The sequence below is a fragment of the Nicotiana attenuata genome, chromosome 3 (genome assembly GCF_001879085.1).
Source record: "Nicotiana attenuata strain UT chromosome 3, NIATTr2, whole genome shotgun sequence".
Lineage (NCBI taxonomy): Eukaryota > Viridiplantae > Streptophyta > Magnoliopsida > Solanales > Solanaceae > Nicotiana > Nicotiana attenuata.
In genome coordinates, this window is record NC_031991.1 from 45,269,404 (window position 1) to 45,278,634 (window position 9,231).

The 9,231-nt window shown below is 35.3% G+C and overlaps 1 protein-coding gene across 1 annotated transcript; it reads left to right on the forward strand.

Moving 5' to 3' along the window:
• On the forward strand, window positions 1,804–3,763 carry LOC109223648 (probable esterase KAI2). Its single transcript, XM_019388034.1, has 2 exons — window positions 1,804–2,365; window positions 3,147–3,763. Exons 1-2 carry the CDS (start codon window positions 1,998–2,000, stop codon window positions 3,598–3,600), a joined length of 822 nt encoding a protein of 273 aa, XP_019243579.1. The 5' UTR covers window positions 1,804–1,997; the 3' UTR covers window positions 3,601–3,763.

The window sequence follows — 9,231 nt, forward strand, 5'->3', positions numbered from 1 at the left end:
TTTTTTTTAAAGACCCAACGGCTACTTTTTTCAAAAGCCAAATGGCTATTTTTTTTTAAAAATCTGTTGGTCCCGTTTGGCCCGGTCCAAACGGTTCCAAAGCTAAAACCCGGCCCATGAGACCGGCACGAGCGCACCAATCGCGGGCCAAATGGTCCCAGCTCGTTAAGCCCTTTTAGCCCGCGGTCTCGGACCCGGCCCGGCCCAGTTACCAGCCTTAAGTTGGATACTCTTAATTGTGTGAGATCTTTTGAGAAAAACCGCGCGGGCTTGGCCTAAAGCGGACAATATCACACCATGTTAAGAGTATCTTTGGGCTGTTTCAGCCCAACAACTGGTATCAGAGCCAATGATTGGCGGGACTATTGAGATGGCAGAGTGTAACGTGGGGTCCCGGCTTAATGCCTTTGCCCGTCTACGGGGTTTACGATCTTTATCCGTAGCTTTGAAGACGCATACACAACCTTTGGGCTTCGGTGACCGTAAATACTCAAGACCATGTGGGTTGCACACAGTTAATCTCCAATTTAGCCCAAAAATGGTGATAGGTCATGTGGAACTTAGTTAAAGGGGGAGATTGTTGGGTGTGTGAACAAAGTCCCACATGGAAAGTAGAAAAAAAAAAGCTACTTATAATGAGTTGGATATTCTTAATGGTGTGAGGCATTTTGGAAAAAATCGTACGGGCTTGGTCTTAAGAGGACAGTATCACACCACGTTAAGGGTATTTTTGGACCGTCTTAGCCCAACATCGAGATGGCGTAACCCTAAAAGAGAAATACATCCCAAAACGGCCAATACGTGCTATGAGTTTGGATCGTGACAAATGATTTAATAAAGCTATTATTCGTATACGAACAATCCTTGCTTGATATATACGATAGGAAGTAGCTTATATGTGTCGGAGAATTAAATGTACTTTTTTAAAGGTAAATAAAGAATTTTAAGTTAGATATACATTTTAAAAATTATTCTCTCCACTTTTTGTATCTGCCACTATATTAATAGAGAGATTATTCTAGAGAGAGTAGTAGCAGCCAGCCGCATTAAGATGTGTCATTTATGTGACAAAAATCCTAATTTAGATAGTTATTTGTTGGAAACTAGGTAAGAAATTGGAATATGAAAACTAAAACTAAAGATAATAAATTATACATATTTTTTTAACTCCCGTCATCCCAAGAAAGAATTGCAGGAGTCGAAATTTCAACTCGACCTAAGATCAATGTTTAATTACTGGAACAAAATTTACGCATTAATAGAGAGACTAGACAACACGGTAGTTACTAGAAAAGGTGTTAAAAAATGTAGATAAAATAATATTTACGTTGCTAAGCACAAGACAGGAATGTTGTTGTGTGTCATGGCAATTTCACGTGTGCCTTTAAGGCGCATTTCACGGCAAAGGCTAAAACCGAATCGACAATACTAGCTTGACAGGGCAACACGAAGACACCTTCTTCATCACGTAAATAAAGCAAACCCCTTCAACCAGCCAAATAATATCTAAATATCAACCATATCTATATGCACGAGGGTCCCCCCTTATTATGTGCTAAACTCCATATATAATAATGATATCCTTATCCACTTTCACAGAGGTGGAATCAAAGTTGGTGGGTTCGAACCTGCATCACTTATTTCAATAATTAAGTTTGTAACTAAATACTTAAATATATTTAATAAATTTCTTAATATAAATATAAAATCTAATTAAATACTATTGAATTCGTTCGAATCCACGCGTAATATTGTAGCTCCTCTTATGTCCACGTTATTGACCATGTGTTGATTTGGTATATGTACTAGTCAGCTATAAACTTAATAAAGCACCGCTAATAATTTCGCCTCCAGTCAAGGGGTGGCTTGTGAATCTGAAACGAAGTTATTGCATATGCATAGTTGGAGGTTCTACTAATTTCCACCACACAACTAAACCTAAAAAGCTAGCACAAAGTAATAGTACTGAAGCAAAGAAATTAAAGAAGAAGAAAAAGATGGGAGTAGCTGAAGAAGCTCACAACGTTAAAGTGGTTGGCTCAGGCGAGAAGACGGTGGTACTTGGCCATGGCTTTGGCACTGATCAATCTGTTTGGAAACACCTTATGCCTTACCTAGTTGATGACTATAGAGTTGTTGTATATGACAACATGGGTGCTGGACCGACAAATCCAGATTACTTCGATTTTGAACGTTATGCTTCTCTTGAAGGTTATGCCTATGATTTACTTGCCATTTTGGAGGAGCTTCAGATCGATTCTTGCATTTATTTAGGCCATTCCTTATCCTCTATGACTGGTGTTATTGCTTCCATATTTCGTCCTGATCTCTTCTCTAAACTCATCTTGCTTTCTGCTTCTCCAAGGTCAGATCATGAGTGTAAAGAATTTTTGTACTATTAATATAATTTAATTATTATCCTATGTTTAGGTTGTCGTATCATGCCTTATTAAGAAGAATTGCTTATTGGTAAAGATTAATTTAATTAACCTGTACGTTGGTACAAAGAATTAGTGCACTGCTAGTTCATTATCTTTAATCTCATCTGATAAACTTGTCTTATCTTGATCCATATTATTTGTGATTTGCTAAACTAAAATTCCAAAACGTCTGACATTTAAAAAAGAACAAGAGGTACTTGTTACTCCCTCTATTCCAATTTATCCAATTTATGGGAACCTGTTTGACTGGGCACGGAGTTTAAGAAAAAATGAAAGACTTTTGAAATTTGTGGTCTTAAACAAGTTAAAAAGGGGCCAGAGTATTTGTGTGGTTATAAAAGCTTCTCATTAAGGGTAGAATTGTAAGTTTAAGCTAAATTATTTTCAAATTTTGAAAGGCGTCATTCTTTTTGAAACGGACTAAAAAGGAAATAGGTTCACATAAACTGGAACACGGAATACTTTTTTTTCTTTTTCAAATTCACTCTTACTACTTCAATTAGTGAGGTATCTCTTAAGAGGTAGTAATATGGACCATAGCATCAATTAAGAATGCTAAGTTGGTAATTAAGTGAGACGTTTTAGAGAAATAAATGAAACTCGAAAGAATTCTTATAATTAGAATTATTAAATATCTTAAAGGTAATTTTGGATCGTAGCATCAGTCTAGAAACTAACTTGGGAATTATTGCTATGTTTCCTTAGGTTTATAAATGCAGATGACTATTACGGAGGATTTGAAAAGGAAGATATTGACCAACTAAGCCAAGCGATGGAGTCGAACTACAAGTCATGGATCGACGGTTTTGCGCCGTTAGTAATTGGCGGTGACATGGACTCAGTGGCAGTACAAGAATTCAGCAGAACCTTATTCAACATGAGACCAGACATAGCACTAAGTGTCTTTCGTACAATCTTCACATTTGATTTAAGGCATTTTCTATCTCGTGTCACAGTGCCTTGTCACATAATTCAGAGCTCAAAGGATTTGGCCGTGCCTGTGGCTGTCGCAGAATATATTCACCAAAATTTGGGCGGAAAGTCAATTGTCGAAGTCATCTCAACTGAAGGTCATCTTCCTCACTTGAGTGCACCAGAAGTCACTGTTCCTGTGCTGCTTCGCCATATTTCTCATGATATTTCCAGTGATACTTTTTAGATTTTAGGATCTGTGTATGCTAAGCTGAATTACGTTTTCGTGCTTTTAACATTTCTCTCCTGATCATAGATGTTGCGTGGTGCTGTATAAAAATAAAAAAACAAGTATATTTTCCTCCATATCTTCTGGGGATTTAATTTATATTTACTGCAATATTGGTAAATTGCTATAAATAGAGTTTTATTTAAGGTGAATTCCTATATTTTAGAGAGATTTTAGGGATTTTACTTGGTGGCTAAGTCGCTCTTGTTATCCAATCTGTATTGCTGTAATAAGCAATAAAACAGTAAACTTTTTGGAAAAAACAGAAACAGAAAGTTAGTAGAATCAGAACGACAAAATAAATTCTGGAATATAATATAGGAATAAATCGAGCTCACTAAATACACAGTGTGTCCTTAAGGAAATTATTCTCCTCAAGTACCGAGGTGCTGGAATATATCCTCCCAGGATAGAACGATTTAACTCATCACCGTATTGACACCAAAAACTTTGGTGAACGGCGAATCACTCAATGATCGTAAAACACACTGAAAAATATTGTGCAGAAGAAAAAAAAGATAATCAGAAAATTTAGCAAGTAAAAATTCTGGGATTCAAGGCATATTTATAGCCAATTTGGCTCTGTTTCTGAAAAGTTTTGCAACCTTTTAGAACAGCGATAACTGTTGGAACAGGTGGGAATATTGCGGGATAATTAATCAATCAATCGATCTTTGAGCAAATCCAAATCCAAATCCAAATCCGAAGCCGAAGCCGAAGCCGCCGAAGCCAAAGACTGGTGAACGGCAAACCACTCAATGGTCGTAAAACACACTGGAAAATATTGTGCAGAAGAAGAAGAAGATAATCAGAAAATTTAGCAAGTAAAATTTCTGGGATTCAAGGCATATTTATAGCCCATTTGGCACTGTTTCTAAAAAGGTTTGCAACCTTTCAGAACAGCCATAGCTGTTGGAACAGGTGCGAATATTGCGGGAAAATTAATCAATCAATCAATCTTTGAGCAAATCCAAATCCCAATCCCAATCCCAATCCTAATCCGAATCTGAAGCCGAAGCTGAAGCCAAGCCGATCGAGCGACGACGGCGACGACGCGAGGCTTGTCTTCTTCTTAACACTTTAAGAGCTAGAAGAAGAGCAATTGTATATATACCCATCAAAAGTCTTTTCTTCCTCCAATATGGGACAATGTCCCTTTGCCAAGGAGGAAAACTCAAATATTTCATTTTCCCTCCATTTCCCATTCACCCTCTTTAAGCTACACCAAGCTTAAAATTAAGCTACACCAAGCTTAAAGCCCAACAACTTTCCCTATAAATAGAGGGGTCCTATTCCATTGTAATTCACTCCAAATCAATAAGAATTCTCTCTCCCTACTTTTCTCTGCAATATTCTTCTTCTTTTATTTTTTCATAATACGTTATCAGCACGAGACTCTAACCAATTGAGTAGAAGCTTTGGGATTGAGCATAATGATTGTCAATTGTTCTATGAACCTCCTTCATGATTAAATTCTGGATTTAAGGTAAGTATTTTATCTTATTTTTCTTTTTTAAATTCTTTTATTCTATAATTTAATTTTAAATACAAGCAAAGACGATAAATTTTGATTTTAACTCTAATGGAGTTTGAAAGAAATTATAACCACCCAAAGTGGTAAAATTTCTATGCCTTGCCATGATCAAATTCATGTATGATTATGGGCAAAGAATTGAAAACCCATCCCTTTGAATTTGCTTCATTCTCATTCCCTTAAGAGAATGTGATAGCAGTATGTGATAAGTCTGAAAGATGACAAAATTATTACCGTGAAGGTATCAATGGATGTGGACGTGGCAATAGACGAAATTATAATCGACATCACTGTGGTAATGAGAATAATAAGGATTCTCAAAATAATCCTTCACTCTGTGAAAGTAATATTTGTCATCGATTTGATATGAGATTTTGTAAATCATATATAGATGATATTGGTCCATTCATGATGTCAATGTGACAGCACGTGATTTATGAATACATATTCATCCTTGGAATAATATGAACGTGCTAGTGGTAGTGAATATACCACACTCACCTCTAGAAAAAGGTTTGAGATGATATAAGAAAATAATGTCATTATTATGGCATGAATGGTCATTGGTCACGTACCTATTGCACGCCAAAATATTATGGCAATGTGATTATTACATGACAAAAGTAATACAAGCAACATATCTTGCATATAATGATTTTGACCATGACCATAATGGTATAACTTTCTCTTTAAAAGAGATATTCACCATATGGATGTTGATGAATATGTGGTACTACAAAATTAATTGAGAACTCTGCAAGGGCCAATTATACTATTTTGGAGAAACACAATTGATTACCAATAAGGTGTTGTGTTGTAGTAAGTCTCAAAGAAACTTATTTAGTTTCCAAAGTATACGCGAAAGCGGTTGATTATATTGAGACTATAAATAAAAGAGAAATTTAATATCTTCTATTGCTACAACTTGTAGCAGGGTAATATGTATGTGAAAAGCTACCCGCTTTATTTTCTAATTTGTACTACATAAATAAAAGAATGCCACAATAAAGTAGATGTTTATTGATATAAAAATCCATATCATAATAAACTTGGAGTTTATCGATAATTGCACACGTCATGGTATAAATCTGAACTTTATCAATATTGATAATTTATTCAGTTGGCATAATTGGTTTAGCCATGATAATTTAAGTATGATGTGCAAAAATAAAAGAGAATTCACATGGGTAAATATTAAAGAACTAGAAAGTTCTTTACGAATTCTCTTACATTGCTTGTTCTTATTAATTAATAGACCAACTAAAATTGGGATTGAATCCCGTGAATGCTGGAAATATCAAAGGTGAATCTGGGCTCATTCACCTGCCATGTATACCACATAAGATGCATCTATGAGATGGTTACATGTGCGATTATTATTAACCCGCAACCTGGCCGGTGTTTGCGAGGTAACTTGCTCAGTAATTTAATTTAGAACATAATTTCCAGATTTTCTATTCAAGATAGTTTATCTTGATAAGTTGGTTTACATCACAACAGGTTTAGCAAGATAATTTATTGAGTGCCTCCACTTATTAGTTAAACTATTGCCTATGAGAACAAAGTTATATAAATTAGTTTGATATACGTGATATACGAAAGTATATTACATTCTCCCCTCACAAGTGGTTCAGGGTCAGGAACCAAATAATTCCATCTTATTATTATTGATGTGCGGTGTATATTTTGATTAACACCATAATGCACAAAGATGGGTTCTCAAAGTTGAGGAAACAAGTTAGTTTTTCTAACATGAGGGGGAGACATGATAAACAGTTGAGAAAAAGTTACGTGGAATGAATTATCATGTGTACATCTAGATCCTCGAATAAAATAATATGAACTTGAAGTTCATAAAAGGATAATTCATTTGCAATATATTGCAAAGCATGCTAGACGCATTTGCTGACCCAAAGAAAGTAACTATATTCTCATTGCAAATGCTCATATTAAGTCCTAGAAGGACAAAGTCTATGGTACGCTTAAAGCGTATAGACAGATCGGTTTCAAATAACTTCTTGATAAAGAAGATGAGCAAATGATCATAATAAAGGAGGCAAGTGATCTAGAAGATCACATGACATAAAACTTCATAAAATCTCAGGAAAGAATCAGGTACCTGAAAATATGAATGAAGAAATCTCTATGTCATGTCTTTATGAAAAAAAAGTTGGAACCGATATAAAATGTTCGTCGATGACATCTATGATAGCGCTAAGTATAGATGAGGATCTTAAGTCTGCCGAATACAGACACAAAAATATTGGCCAAATGGAAGAGACAAAATTCGAATAGAATTATGTTTCATATGAAAGACATGTAGTTTTGGACATATAGTTCAAACACTCGAAAGTATAAAGTCAATAGGTGTGTGCAATCACTTTCATGTATTATATGTCGGCATGACATGAAAACTTGATATGCATCTAAAGTCTATTTAAATGGCTCATATGACTATACTTATATGATAATCCCTGAGGGATTTAATTGCTTGAAGCATATACGATTCTTGATCTTGAAGTACCACATCCTCAGTGCAATTTGTGCACATATGTATCTTGCTATAACTATAAGCATGATAATATGATAGGGAGAATACCTCTATGGAGATATTGAAAAGCCATTCCACAACATTATATGAAGACATTATATACCTATCAAGAATGATGATTTCAAGGTGCAATATATTCATTCAAGTTAATAAGGCTGATTTGTTTATCAAATCTCTACCAACGATCTTTTGAAGATGGTGCACAAGATTGGAATGTGAAGGTTCAAAGATATGAATTGATGCTCTCATCAGGGCGAGTTAATACGCGTTGTACTCTTTTTTCCTTACAAGGTTTTGTCCCACTGAGTTTTCCTTGCAAGGTTTTTAACGAGGCAACCAAAAGGCGTATTTCTGAACAAGTGTACTCTTTTTCCTTCTCTAAAATTTTTTCCCATGGGGTTTTATTTCAGTTAAGATTTTAACGAGGCACATTATCCGTTGAATAGACATTCAAGGGGAAGTGTTATAAATAGAGTTTTATTTAAAGTGAATGTCTGTATTTTAGAGAGTTTTTAGGGATTTTACTTGGTGGCTAAGTCACTCTTTCCCTATAAATAGAGGGGTCATATTCCATTGTAATTCACTCCAAATCAATAAGAATTCTCTCTCCCTACTTTTCTCTGCAATACTCTTCTTCTTTTATTATTTCATAACATAAATAATTTTTTCACTTTTCGGTTGGTTGTACCAGGTTTCTTACCATCTTTTTTATTTGTCAATTTTACTAATAAACTTTTAAGTGACTTGATTGCATAATTTTTTTTACCAATGTTAGGCGTTCTCTGGTTACCTGCAGGACTGGAAAAATTAATCTTGATATAGAATTCGTAATTATTTTTATATGCGTTTAATTGGCATTTCTCCTTCCGATACAAACAGTAATGGAAAAACTCTGTACTTTAATAATACATTATTTTTTATCAGTTCAATATGAGATACTAACGTACGAGGATTAGTTTTTTTTTTCAAACAACCCATATCCAGTTGATTTCATCTCTTTATTCATTATTAATTAAAAATAACGACAAAATTGTCTGCAAAATGTATTCAATTTAAAACTAATCAACAGGTGTTTTAAGTTGTTGATATTCGGCTTAATGTATGCATATTTTGTTGTATATTGCCTCACGTTGTGCTCATGTCTCGCAGATTTCGAATGTATAATATAATGATTTGTGCTAATTTATGGTATTTCTATGTGTAGAAATCATTCGGATGCGATTTGGGACGAAAGTGCACGAATTGAAGCGAAAATGGGAAGAAAAGGCAAAAGTGCCCAGTTGAGCGCCACAGGCGGCGTGGGGCGCTACCTGTGGCGCACAAAACAGTATGCTGAAGAAGACCAGTGCCAGGGCCAGCGCCCTACGCTGCCCTGGGCGCTGGTGATGCGGATCTGTCCTATTTCGATCGGAACTCGGTTATTTCGACCCCAAGACGCCCCCAACTCATATAAAAGCCAACATAAACCTATTTTGGGGAGAAGGACGTGACTTTGAGAGAGAAA